General features: G+C 37.5%; 1 protein-coding gene across 3 annotated transcripts in view; it reads right to left on the bottom strand.

Moving 5' to 3' along the window:
- The window catches only part of LOC126473212 (RNA-binding protein cabeza), a 76,751-nt gene that overhangs the window by 31,702 nt on the left and 32,344 nt on the right, over positions 1-12,705 (bottom strand). For all 3 annotated transcript variants that reach the window (XM_050100122.1, XM_050100121.1, XM_050100120.1), the window contains exon 4: positions 3,388-3,478. In XM_050100122.1, the coding sequence (XP_049956079.1) occupies positions 3,388-3,478 (91 nt within the window). The remainder of the gene's footprint in view (positions 1-3,387; positions 3,479-12,705) is intronic.

Consider the following 12,705-nt stretch of genomic DNA (forward strand, 5'->3'; position numbering starts at 1 on the left):
CACTCATTAAATTTAAATGCATGAACCAATTTTTAATTTATTTCTATGCCTTTGACATTTCAATGCACCAGTAATTAAAACAATCACAGAAAAATTTACAGAAGCATTGACAGTAATTAATGTGAATGTGAATGACCTTATCTCACTGTTTAAATTTCAAATTAAAAAAGATATTGCTCCTCAGCATAGTAAATCATGAACACAGGACGCAATAATTGGAACCTGTTAATTAAACTGGTATATTAACGTAAAAATTTAAAAATATGTAAATAAAATTTCTCAGCAGCAAGAAAATTTACAAACTTGGGTCCAGTTTATCATCAGTGCCCTGGCCAAAACTTCCATAACAAGTTAAAATTATCACTGTTAAACCCTAGGACACCCCAAGTCAAAATCAAAGTACGCACACTCAAAATACGTGATGCGTATTATTAGGGAGCATTGGGAACCACATAGTGCATTAAGGGGGGTAGGACACCAAATGGGCCAACCTGCAGCAGAAGAGGCACCACAGGACATTTTAATTTCCACTGTCTATACTTTTACAAATAAATTCATAAAACTTTAGTCAGCATGACCAGGAAGGATTCAGAATTCACACTCATTGCAGTGGAAGTTCGAAAACATGACGAAGTAATTTTTTTACATGTGAAATTTCATCATTTTTTTTTCACTTACTAATGGCAGCATTTGTTGCTATAGGTACACTTTTCTTCATAAGTAAGATAGATTCTTCGATGAATTTTGCACAGCAAACAAACCATACTTAAAAGTGTATGAAACTCTAGAATTTTCCAAATCTATTAAAAACTGTGGTAAAAATTGAGGTAATTAACTATAAAATTTGTGTTTTTCTAAACATGAAGTTTAAAATATAACAGTTCATTCATTTTTTCATAAATTAAATAAATTCAAGAGTTTCATACACCTGTGAGTATGGTATGTATGCTGTGCAAAATTCATCGAAGAATCTCTCTAACTTGTGAAGAAAAGTGTACCTATAGCAACAAATGCTGCCATTAGTAAGTGAAAAAATGATGAACTTTTGCACGTAAAAAAATTTATATTGTTATGTTTTCGAACTTCCACTCCGTGGGTGTGAATCCCAAATCCTTCCTGGTGATGCTGACAAAGTTTTATGAATTTATTTGTAAAAGAATAGATACTGGAAATTAAAATGTCCTGTGATGCCTTCCTTTCCCACTCTGTCCATTTGACGTCCTACGACATTAAGCTGCCAGAGAAATACTCGGAAATTAACTCCAGGAGGTAACCGAGATGAGAACATGTCAGTATGACTGTGGTAGTTCGGCAACGTCTGCATAGACTCTCAACCAGGCCAGCATAAAAGGCGCCAGTGGCCAAACGGATTCCACAATGGTGGATTGTATTTAGACGGCATTAGATGTACATGAATAAACAAAGCACTTAGTCTAATTTCCAACAGACAAGGGATCAGTAAAAATAGAGGAGGGTGGTCCGATCCGCTCCCCATGAAATACCACTTAGGGCATGTAGGACACTGAGGGACCAGGTGAGGTATGTGGGAGGACCAAGGAAGTTTTCTATCGGGCATGACCCTCGGAATTTCATAGTTTCAGCAAATGGAAGAGCAACGGGTCCAACATGGAAAGACAGTGGAAGAAACCCATTGCACCACCGGAAATTCATACTAACTGCTTTGTCAGTGGAAAAATGAAAGCCACTGTTGATGCTCCATGAGTAATGATTGAGACATCACTGAAGCCCCTGCTCAAGGACACAAGTCTGTGAAGAAGTGCAATAGATTGCAAAATCATTGATGAAATGGGAGCCAGAGATGCTGGCGGGAGACAGACAATAATAGGGTTAATGGCTATGGCAAAGAGGATGATGATCAGGACAGAGCCCTGACGGAAGAGAGGTTTAGTTGCTATTGCCCATACTTTGCTTTTTAAATCATGTCTAAAAAGTGTCTTTATAGCTGTTAAAAATTAATGATCTTTTGTCTACTATTTCCATTTTGCAAGCTGCTTCCAACAACAGCTCTTAACCAGCAGTATAAGGTGTACAGCACAAACAATACAGACTTTTCATGTATTCAGCTCTTTCCATTACTCTTCTCATAATGCAGTAGCTATCTAATCCATAAAACCAATCTTAGAGTTTCCTACTTTTTGTCACTACCAAAACATTACGAGCAGTGCCTGCATCACAATTATTTCTCTTGCACAGTAATGAAAAACTTGTTTATAACAACAGCAACAAACTGAATTTCTTATTTATTTTGAAGCTTATGCTTCTAAAAAAAATGGTTCAAATGGCTCTGAGCACTATGGGACTCAACTGCTGAGGTCATTAGTCCCCTAGAACTTAGAACTAGTTAAACCTAACTAACCTAAGGACATCACAAACATCCATGCCCGAGGCAGGATTCGAACCTGCGACCGTAGTGGTCTTGCGGTTCCAGACTGCAGCGCCTTTAACTGCACGGCCACTTCGGCCGGCCTTATGCTTCTAAGGGGGTGGTCATTTTTTATAGAATCAACCAGTAAATCCAAAACAAGATGCTACTACAAAATCACGAATTATTGAGCCAAAACAGACGTTTAACTTAGGAAGTCTTATTAGTTTCAGTGGAAAATGGGCCCACACAAAAAATAAGCACTTCAAATGGGCCCACACAAAACAAAATAAGCAGCATGTCAAAGAACTCATTTTTTCCAGCAGGAAGTATGTTAGAATACAATGGTGAGAAGTTATATTTTACATCAATATCTGGTTTTTCGATACATGCCAGACAGTTATATTCACTGATAAATTATTCAAAATCTGAAGCCAATAGGCTAGAAGTACTTTAGAATTTCTCTCTCTTTTATCCCTACTGCCACTATTTTTTGGACATTTAACTAAAATTATTCTGGAAATGTATCCACTTGGCTGTACATTGTTGGCATTGTTTGGTCCTATGGATGTGCATTCTGTCTGAAGGAGCAATGTTTCAAACTTTACAGACACTGTCAAATACATATACTGCGCTACTGGTAAAATTATTCTGTTGCAAATTACAGAAGAATGGCACTGTGTTAATAAAAACTGATGTTAGGCGAGTGGAGAAAAACTGAAATGGAGTAACATGGTTATGTGGCATCTGCCCTTTTTCCACTGAGGATTTCTTTTTAAAAAGCAAGGAAGATTCTAAACGTTTTCTATTTCTTACGCTATAATGGAAGCTGCAAATGAGACCAATAGTATACAGAAGGGGGGTTCATAGACAATGGAAGCAACAGGAAACTGATTAAATTTTTTTACAGGTGTGATGGACTCCCAAATGATGTGTATAACAAATTGTTCTTTAAGAACCCAACTAAATCTGTAAAACTAAAATGCAAAATTTTTTGAACTTACCCATAGCTTCCACGGCCGCCGCCGCCGCCACCACCACCGCCACCACCACCATAACCTCCACCACCACTGCCACCACCACCAGATGAACGGCCTGAAAGAAAGCAGTGTGTTTAGTTATACAAGTTTTCACAACTCAGTTTTATCAACTAAATTACTGAATTTATTTTGGTTATGAGCTACTGGCTTTATGAACTGACCAGAATGGTGGAAGTAGGCTTACAGCCTGATCAGTCTTCACTGACGTCAAACACTTCTTAGTCAACCTGTATAACTTTTCTATTAATTTATAACAACTCCCTGACAAAACTATGTTCCCAAGTTAGGAATTGAACCCAAGATCTTGCCTTTCTGTGAAAATGAAGGAAGATTAGGGTTTAATGCACTGTCAACACCGAGATCATCTAAGACAGACCCTTTTTATGAAGTTCGGGAAGTAGGAACCCTGTACTGATATAATTGTGGTTACAAGGGTGGGTTATGAGTAACACCGGACTGGCTCAGTCTGCAGGAGTATTATCTGCAGAAGACAAGGTTGCAGGTTCAGTCCTCAGTAAGGCACATAAATTTTACATACTACATTGCCAAATGATCAGATCTATTTACATGTTTCACCATTATGTCATCTGCTATTCAGTTGAAATGCTTCCATTTAAACCTACTTTATTTTTTCTTTTCACAATAAAATTCATTCAGATGCAAATATGTCATTATGATTTACTGGTTTCATCAAATTAATCTGTGATCTTCAGAAGCTTAGTATAGGTTTAGCAGATGCCAATAGCTTCTTCATAGAAGCATAACGCCATGGCACGGCCAGGAGAGTAAATATTGCTCTTGTTTATCGTAAGCAACGATTGACTTTACTAGCGTTCAGTCAAATAATTTTCCTGAGTTAGCAAATATCTTAGTAATTACACAAAACTTCACATTAACACACCTAACCAAATTTTTTACTGCTTAAGAAAGACTAGTTAAACTTTGAACCAAAGCCAACAGAGAATATTTCAAATGTTCATAATAAACAGTTTTCATAGAGAAAACATCGTAGAGAGGCAAACAGATGACACTGGAAACAATCATGTATATGTAAATCCCATTTTTTCCATCTAGAATCCATTTCCACAGAAGATGGAAAGTTATTCATGTAGCACAAAGTTCTTAATGAAGCAATTTTTAAGGGACTTTGTGGACAGTTACAGATTCCATATGTCCTACAAGGCAGGAAAAACACTAACTTTTGTAACTCAATACCACTGTTATCAAAAAGTATTATCTCAAAAGGAAGTGCAGGTTACTCAGACCGTAGCAGGATAGATGCCCACTTCTTATGAGGATAAGAGGAGGTTAATACCATGCTTGCAAAACTACTGCTGAAAAGGATTCAAGGGAAGTGTCCTAAACTGCCAGAGACAGAGGCACATTTCACTGTTTGTTGTAGCATATATGTTACTGGAACTGCAATACCTTTCCTTGCGTATCCAAGAGTAGGTGTGCTGGCATAACCAAAAGTGCATCTGCAAGATCTAGATTCATAGCATATCCCACATGCTAAATGACTGGCATTCAGAATCTAGAACCTTACTGTATCCCAGTCTGAATGACTGGTGATAATTTTGGACCTTACAGGGACTTTTTGGAATGTGGTAAATGTTTCAAAGAAAACTGTTTTAGTTATATTAAATAATTACAATTCGCATGACACTCATTTGTGCAATCAAATAGTACATTACAGAGTTTCAAAGATCTGGAATGTAGCACCAGTAAATCTAGTTCTGGTTCATCTGTCAGCAGAGTGGAAGCCTATCTGGTTCCAGATTGTACTATGTCAGTAATTGTGGCTACACCAACCTACTTTCTTAGGCGTCTTCAGTTGTAAACCCCTCAGTTAAGATACCTTACTGGGATGAAAATAACTCCCAAATTATTCACTAAGATTGCTACACTCCCCTAAACTAATGGAATGATGTGCCACATCACAATTTGGCATGATAGGTTCACTCTTCTTTGAGAAAGGAAGCATGACCAATTCCAGACATTATGTTTGAAATTTTCTGCAGTCCACAATCGGAGAGATTGTCGAAGCAGAGATATTGGGGGTCTTGTGGCTCCAACAGAAGAGGGCCACAGCCCAACATTCGTATGTTGTTTTGAGAGAATTTTTCTAGGTTCTGAGGGTTGATGTAGGTGACCTGTGCAGTCACCAGATTAGAGTATTTGTGACTTTTGGTCATATCTATAGGAAAGGGTGTTTTAACATCACCTCCAAATCGATGGAAGGAAGGACAGCTATTGTTAAGCTATGGGAGCTGATTATTAAATACATAAAGGCCATATCCTGCAATACAAATGAGCTGTTCAGAACTTGACAGTTTGTCTCCAAAAGTTTATGCTGCTACAAGCTGCCATCTTGACATTTTAAACACTGAAAGGATAGGAAAACTATGAACTACTAACTTCAAAAATATTAAATTTTTTTCTCTATGTATCCCAAATTATTTTTTATAACTCCTCAAAACTGCTGAATTTATTCTGCCACACCCTCTATTAGGGTATTCACCTCACAGGGGTCAAGTACTGGCCAAATGTTCTGTCTCTTTGTGAAGATCAGTTGCGTTGTATTCTGTAAGTAAATATGCAGCGACATGTGTGCTCAACTACTTTCCATCATATTTGTTTGAGGCCTGTTGCACACAGTTACATACTGAAAACATTACATTACAGATTATACAATTTTCTTCAAATCAAGTGATGAGTGAATCGAAGATGATTACGTTTCACTACGATGTTAAGTTCATGAGGATCTCTCTTTACAAACAAACAAGAACTGAATGGCATAATACAGGTTCTACAGCTAATAAACATCAAAAACCCAAGACTGTGTAATCTCCCCACGGAAAATTACCCTCTACCACGCAATAATTAATAATGGTCAATCAAATCATCCACATTTATTCGCTTTTGAAAAGCACCTGATCGGATTTTCTAGTAATATATGCGCCGACAGCTAGTCGACGACAAGGTATTTTCCAGTACGTTTATTCTTTGGAATAACAGAGACACATATATGTATTCTCCATGGTTATTATATACGGGTAACGAGGACAGCTTCGGAAGTATCTGTTGGAAGATTGTCAGGTTTCTAAAAGAGACATATTTGCTCTTCTTCTTGCTAAAGCGAGCTATTAACGTTTGTGCCACTAGCGGGTTATTTGAAGAGAGAGAAAAACTGTAAATGCAAATTAAGTAAGACTTGGAATCAACAGAAAACGGGATATGTAATGGAGATGGATTGAATATACAATTTTCCTCAGAAATAAGGTTTGTGACCCTTTTATTCTAGAGTGAATGACGAATGAGTTCTTTGTCTGAATCATTGATGATTGTCTTGGCCCTGTAATTAGTGGGGAAGTTTCAGCTGTGACGAAGAGAGCCTGCAATCGACAAGTCTTTATAAAATCGTCCAAAAAGACTTCGGACACATCTGAAATTCAAAATCTCTCGTAAAAGGAACGAATTGTTCAAACGATCGATTTTCCGAATTGTTCAAACGATCGATTTTCCCAACTGAATGCAGCGCTTAACAATAATAATAGATATAAAGATCTTTTACAGCAAGCCAGCCGCTGAATGTGAAGACAAAGGGCTCCACCAGAGATTCTATTGGGCTGATTTCACGTAATGAAATATTATATTTAAAATCGTACATAGAAAAGAGAGAGAGAGAATGAAATTAGAGAAAATACTCAGAAGCCTCCATTAGTATAATTGTTTGCCTGTCTTATCACGGATCAGCCTAAAGACAAAAGAGGAGGCCCTTACTTTACGGTACAGATTTATGTGTGAGAGTGAAGGAATCATAAAGGCAACAAATACACGTCTTTATAGACAAAACATTACACCAAGTTAGCAGCAAGCTGCATTCCCAATAACAATATATAATTCATTACAATGGCGACCGTGACAGGACACGTTTTTGGACGTTGCTAAAATAATTTTGTTCTCTGTTTCATGTGAACTACGACGAGCCAACTTAACTGACGCTTGGAAAAGAGAAGAAATACTCGCAGTCAAATTAAGTGGATCTACAAATAAGAACATAAAACAACACGCTGGGCGCAGAGAAAAGGCCAGATCTATAATTTTAGTATTAAAGCTTGCTAGTATAGATGAAGTATACGCTTTTCTATTTAGTATTATTGGATATTTGAACATTGATTAATTGTGTTCATGCTAGATGTAGTTTGATTGACCGGACCCAGTTGCATTTATCTGTATAAGTACAGTAAGAAAGTAGCCACAGAAGTACTCTTGTGTGAAGGGAGATATACATATAGTGACAGTAGAAGGAAGATATATATATTGACGGTAGAACATTTATATGTTTTTAACTAGGGCAATGTTTAAGATGAGTCAAGCAGAGCAGAGCAGTACGCAACAGCCTTCAGCTGTTAGCACTGATAATAATGATGCAGTAAGAAGTGTTGCAGAACTGATGGCTACAGATAGCGCAACAGAACGACCTGTAGATACGGAGGGACATGTAACGGCAAGTACGCAACATGGATTAGATCCATTAGTCATTATCATGAGACAGATGCAGATGATAACCGAGAGCATGAATAATATGAATACAAAATTAGCCTCAGTTACTGAAGGGCAGGAAAATTTGAAAACCGACATGAACGCGAAATTAGCCTCAGTTACTGAGGGGCAAAATGATTTGAACGCGAAATTAGCCTCAGTTACTGAAGGGCAAAATGATTTGAATACAAAATTAGCCTCAGTTACTGAAGGGCAAAATGATTTCAACGCGAAATTAGCCTCAGTTACGGAAGGACAGGAAAATTTGAAAACTGAGATTAAGCAGCAGTTACAAGACAGTTTTTCCGAATTAGAGCAGCGGATAGAGGCGAAGACCAAGGAACTTAAAGATAAGGCCGAAGAGATGGAACGAAAATTAACTGCACAAATAGAATTGGTGAAAGCTCAATGTGAGGAATCTACTCACCGCGTACGTGTAGAAATGAAGGTGTATGTGGCTATTAAGATAGATACTGTACGGGAACAGGTGGAAATGGTTCCGCAATTAGTACAAAAGCAAGATGCCATGTCATGTGCAATTGCGAAACTTCCTGAATTGGCACGTACGCAGACTAACCTAAAGGAAAGTGTTGAACATCTGACAGAACGTCAAGACGTTATAGACCACCAAATTAATGTATTAACGGGTAAATTATCCGAAATCACATTAGAAAATAAAAGGCTAATGTGTGAAAACGTTGAGCAAAATGTTAAGGCAGCATTCCAGAGTCTATCTGGCAAACAGGAAGAGAATTTGTTTGCGAAAGGACTTGAGGAAGTGCGACAGCAGTTAGGTGCTGATTTAGAGCATTGGAAACAAACGATAGAAGAGTCGATGTGCGTTTCACAACAAGGCTCAGAACAAATGAATACAGGCCAGCAGCAGAAGTTGGCAGCGACTATAGAGCCAGTTACTGCACATTCGCATACGATACCGACTCGTGTAAGTAACTCAAACATTAAATTGCCTCGAGCTAGTTGTTCGCGTGAAGTCTTATCTAACGGAGATTACGAAAGCCTTTGCCATGCCGAAGAAAAAATGATAAAGCATCGGCAATTCCAGATTTTTTAACACTGACAAAAGGTGGGTCCATCCAATTGTTTTTATTCGAAGTTTCAGAGGAGTGCTACCCAGAAATTGGTCGGAGTGGCAGAAGATCAGTTTCGTTACAGGATATATACAAGGTTCGGGGGCGATCTGGGCTTCGGACATGACTTCTGTTTGCTCGACATATGACGATTTTGAGAAGGCGTTTTTAGCAAAGTTCTGGTCAGAAGGGCTACAGGAACGCCTGAGGCAGGAGGTGCTCTACCCAGAGCCTTTCTCCTTTTCAAAAGGAAGCCTTAGGAAGTATTTTGAAAACTGGAACTTCCTGGATGAGAATCCCAATTTCTTTACACAGAACTAAGCCACAGGTCCCTATTTCATGTTTAGATGTGCCACTACTGTTATTATTGAAAACTTATGCAAAGAAATAGGTTTCCCCTACAATCTTAACACAATTATGCTCCAATAGCTCTCTTGACAGATTAAACACTGTTCTCTTACATAATGGCAACAAATACATCAATATTCCGACTTGGGATTGGCAATTAATTGAGCAATCAACTATCCTTGTAATCTATTACGAGTTATCAAATATTTATTTCAAGAGGAATTTATGAAATCTATTACCCTCACAATTAATTATTTCAGTTTTTTTTCTTTTTTTGGTTTGTTGATTTGGGGAAGGGGACCAAACAGCAAGGTCATTGGTCCCATTGGATTAGGGAAGGATAGAGAAGGAAGTCTGCCACGCCCTTTCAAAGTAACCATCCCGACATTTTCCAGAAGCAATTTAGGGAAATCGTGGAAAACCTACATCAGAATGGATGGACGTGCATCTGAACCATCGTCCTCCCAGATGAGAGTACAATGTGCTAACCACTACACCACCTTTCTGTTTTCTTTCCTTTTCTTTTCTTGATTTAAAGCCTTGTTGTCTATAGTCTGGTTATGGGAAGACATCCCAACTATCCCTAGTAATCATTGTGTAACGACACAAATCTGAACACACGGTGATGATGGCTGCCAACATCAGTGATCTAACAGTAGTGGCAAAGTCTTGTATATGTTGATTCAGAAATACATAATGTAACAAAGTGTGTGTGAACATGAACATCCCTATGACATGCTTTTACCAGGCCTTGTTTCCTCTGTCATAAATTATGCCACTGCTGTTAATATCAGTTACTTTGACCCATGAACTGCAAACACAGGACAAAAGTTAGTAAATATTCCCTCTTTCCATGTTCCCTCACCACATGGAGGCCATGTCATTCTTCCTCTACCCCCCACCTGTCTACAATCCAGTATAACTTCCATCTGCAATCAAGCCTTATCACTGTGTTCACTTTTCAATTTATTGTGTGTGGATATGTGCTAAACTAAAATCGTGGCAATCAAGAAATCAACTACAGCATGGATATATTTTGGGAGATGACAAAGGTCTATGTAAATACATAGATGTCACAACATCACTATTCTTTGTAGGACAAATCTTTTTATCACAAAAAATAATTTAAGGGAATGCTGAATAGAACTAAAAATAAAAACATATAACAAGTACTCAAATAATCTAATATTAGGGAACAATCAACATGATTAGTCGATTTGTTTAAATAATCACAAAAGTCAACTGATTAAGTTGATCATAATCGTCCATCCCCAATTATAAACACACAAGATGGTTACAGAATGATCATTTGCAACTGCTAAACCACATGGAATACCTGTGGGAAAATTTTAGTTGAAGCCAAACTGGTCACGTGATTTAGGAGCTTACAAGGTGGCTAAAATAATATATGCACTTTCACAACTTATAGGATAGCAAGCATAGTGGTGGCACAACAACTTTAATTAGCCAACAAATGGGTTCATCAGCTGGAAGTAAAAATGAAATACCGACTGTTTCTGATTCATCAAGGCACCAGATTCTGCTTCTAGAAGCGAGGAGCGCCTGAAAAAGTTTTTTCAAGAATTCCCAAGACAAAAATTTACAGTTTCAATATCAGTTAAGTCACTAAACGAATTGGCTAATCCATGACAATGCATTCATGAGGAGTATGCTACCTATTATAGAAATGTGTTTAAAGTTTAGTAACGGCAGATAGAGTAACAGCGTAAATGCTTTCTGAAGACATTGCAGAATTCTGAAAGATACCAAGGGCAGTAAGATGAATGCAAACTTTTAATATCTCAGGACTGATAAGGGAATGTGACCCACACCGAGAAGCAGAGGAGAAAAACCATACATTATTACACTGAATATTGAAGCTGTTTGTAACTTTCCACAATCAAGACTGTTTCATTACTTACCTGTATGTAATTTTTGCATATATTACTATATTAATTTGGTTAGTTGAAGGCATTTTGAAAAGTTTTAACAAACTATGTTATTTAAGAACATGTAAGTTTTGAGGTCAATAAAATTATAAACTTTCAAAGATCCAATGAAACAAAAACCTTAATTACAATGTGTCATTTGTGAACCTGTTAGAAGTTTAAAGAACCTGCAATGACTGCATCAACTATGCAATGTTAGAAATGGTCATCCACAAAATTAAAATAGGTTTCTTGATAAAATATTTCTGTATCAAATCAGGATTAGTCCCAATCAGGCTGGATGCAGACTGTGTTCTGCATTTGAAAGCCACGTCAAAGGGCAATGTCCCATTAAGTTTTGTAAAGAGTACTTCATCAGCTCTTCATGGTCAGAAGGCTTCCATGGTCACACTGAATATTTCACTACCATGCCTTATCCTCTCAATGTCTTTCAAGCACCAAGTAACCAAACTTTCAAGGAGTAAAAGTACAATAATTCTGAAAGCTAAGCATTATTGACTCAGCATTTTTAAAATTTCAAGCTCCATAATTGATTCCAGTAAATTTTTCAAAATCAAGGTAAGCATGTTGTATAGAAACAGAGCTAAAGGAGTACCAGACAAATAACTGTAATACTTCTGCACAACACGCCAACAGAATAAAAGAGAGCTTTTCAAACAGAGGTTCACTAGCTAGCTGACTACTATTCTTCTCTTGAAACTGGGTTCAAGCCCATCTGCATCTTCTTTGAACTTCTTGATATGCGAAGTAATTAGAATTGCTCTTTGGATAACATATGAATCCTCCAACCTCCCGATAGAACTACACTTGGGAATAATATCAGGACCACAATACTCAAAACAAACTGATGGGAGCTAAAGTACAAACTGGCAACATGCAGTTAACATTGCTAGATTATGAGAAATTTATTTCACAGTAACAATTTTCTGTCTTTCAGACTAGCAGAACAAAGTATCTGTAAGACACTTCTTTGGAGGTACAAATTTATCCACAGTTTTATCAACAATTATGTCTGTGGTAAGCTTTTTCACTCTGTCACATTTAAGAGATCCAATCCTACTGCCAGCCATCACTGCATTGGACCAACCTGCCAGTGTGTTAATGACCTTAACTGAATGACAAATCCCTGCAGAAACATGTCACAAACTGCCATTTCACAGTGCTAGATCTTGCTCCAAACATCATTGTTCTCTGGAAATATGACATTACAATGAAGTTGGTGAAGTCCTCGTTTGAAGTGGAATTAGCAAATTAAAAAACACAAATCTAGATTTCTCAATGTTGATCTACAAAACATATATAGCTATATGTACAATGGAATAAAAGCTTAAATGACTCAACGACCCCAGATT

This window comes from Schistocerca serialis, chromosome 4, assembly GCF_023864345.2.
Source record: "Schistocerca serialis cubense isolate TAMUIC-IGC-003099 chromosome 4, iqSchSeri2.2, whole genome shotgun sequence".
Taxonomy (NCBI): Eukaryota; Metazoa; Arthropoda; class Insecta; order Orthoptera; family Acrididae; genus Schistocerca; species Schistocerca serialis.